Source organism: Penaeus monodon, chromosome 31 (assembly GCF_015228065.2).
Source record: "Penaeus monodon isolate SGIC_2016 chromosome 31, NSTDA_Pmon_1, whole genome shotgun sequence".
In the NCBI taxonomy this organism is placed as follows: Eukaryota; Metazoa; Arthropoda; class Malacostraca; order Decapoda; family Penaeidae; genus Penaeus; species Penaeus monodon.
Window position 1 is genome coordinate 7,313,036 of NC_051416.1, and position 1,547 is coordinate 7,314,582.

General features: G+C 44.4%; 1 protein-coding gene across 1 annotated transcript in view; it reads right to left on the reverse strand.

Moving 5' to 3' along the window:
* Window positions 1–371: 371 nt before the first annotated feature.
* LOC119592837 overlaps window positions 372–1,547 on the reverse strand; it is a 50,725-nt gene continuing 49,549 nt past the window's right edge. Inside the window, exon 3 of the mRNA XM_037941741.1 lies at window positions 372–487. Coding sequence (XP_037797669.1) covers window positions 372–487 — 116 coding nt within the window. The remainder of the gene's footprint in view (window positions 488–1,547) is intronic.

The window sequence follows — 1,547 nt, forward strand, 5'->3', positions numbered from 1 at the left end:
TATTATACATCAGCCTCTGGGGCATTAAAATGTACTGCTTTATGCTTAAGCTTTATATGTAATTGTTTTCATATATAATATATGTAATTATTTTCATATGTAATTATTCTCACGGTTTATTTTAATAATGTTTTATTTTACCTAAAGAAATTGAAGTATGGTTTAGCGATCAAATTAATAAGCGAAAAGTCAAAACATTCACTGAAATTTATTTTTCAAAAAGCTACAAGACATCATACGTGTAATGAAATACACAGTGGTCACCCTGAGTACCTTATAGCGCACTAATGTCCTTCAGTTATAGAAACAGAGAGTATATGGACACGGACATTCCCAGTCTGATTGTTCGTCGTTTAATGGAGCCGCGTTCTCTACCAGGTGCTGCCGGGGGCCTTGCAGGTGTGGTGCTGCAGACAGGTGTCATAGCAGCACTTCTCGCGGCCGGGGCAGTCGTTGGGGGGGCGGAAGCCTGACCTGGCGGGGGGCACTGAGGGCGCACGGGCGGGCATCTCCCTGACTTCATTGCAGGAGATTGAAGCCCTTTAGCATATGAAACCAGAAAAAAAAATTAAAGGCAAAATTATTATGTAAACATAAGCGTAAATCCTTGCAGTGAACGCGCCGAGGCACCTTACTTCTGGGCACAGTGACGGGTTAGTTGCCCCGCTGGCAGCAGTAGACCTGGCCCTGTGGAATTCTGCACCAGTAACTGCAGCTGCCACTAGAACCTCCCTGGAGCCGAGCCCTCCGCGCGCCACTCCTCCAGCGTAGTGCCAGGTGTCGCTCGCGTCGGCGACGAGGGCCGCCAGCACCAGCACCGCCGAAGTCACGCCGAGGACTGCTTGGGAAGACGGGACGTGCTGTGACACCCTGATGGCCGTTTTGGAATTAGCGAGATATACGGCTTTATCTTTACGAAATCTGTGCGTCTCTGATTTTATGATTTATTAGTTCCTAGATCTGCCAACGGTTGTTCCTTGACGTTTCTTTTGGGATAATGTCCATCGGCAGTATTGAAATCCCTGCTAAAAAGTTATTTGTTCTCAAAAACTAAAGATCTTAAGATAAGATTCTGAGAGTATTCTTAAACTATCATTCGGAAAATGCCCGAAAACCCATTATATTCATCCGAAAAAGTTTACCATTTTTACAAGCCGAGTGCGAGTATGTCTGTTTTCTGTTCCCACCTGTATATATACCAGGTCTTGCGCCTCCCTAAGTGGCCAGGAATCCCCACGAGACTGTGGGTCACGGAAGCAAAAGCGAATGAGGATTACATGATCATAAAAGTGCTATTGCCCGGTTCAGGTTCACGGTGTCGTGATTTTCCTCCTTGGGATGCGTTTTTTCGTAGTTTTTTTCAGGATTTTTCTTTTTAAAACCATGAAAGGAGGTAATAATTTTGGGATTTTCCCCCTAGAAATATCTTACACACTCATGATGTATTCCAAAGGTGTGGAGAGAAGGATTTGAACTGCAAGCCCGATATAATATGTCTGGATGTATTGCATAGCTCTCAGTTGTACACGAATATACATATAAGCGTG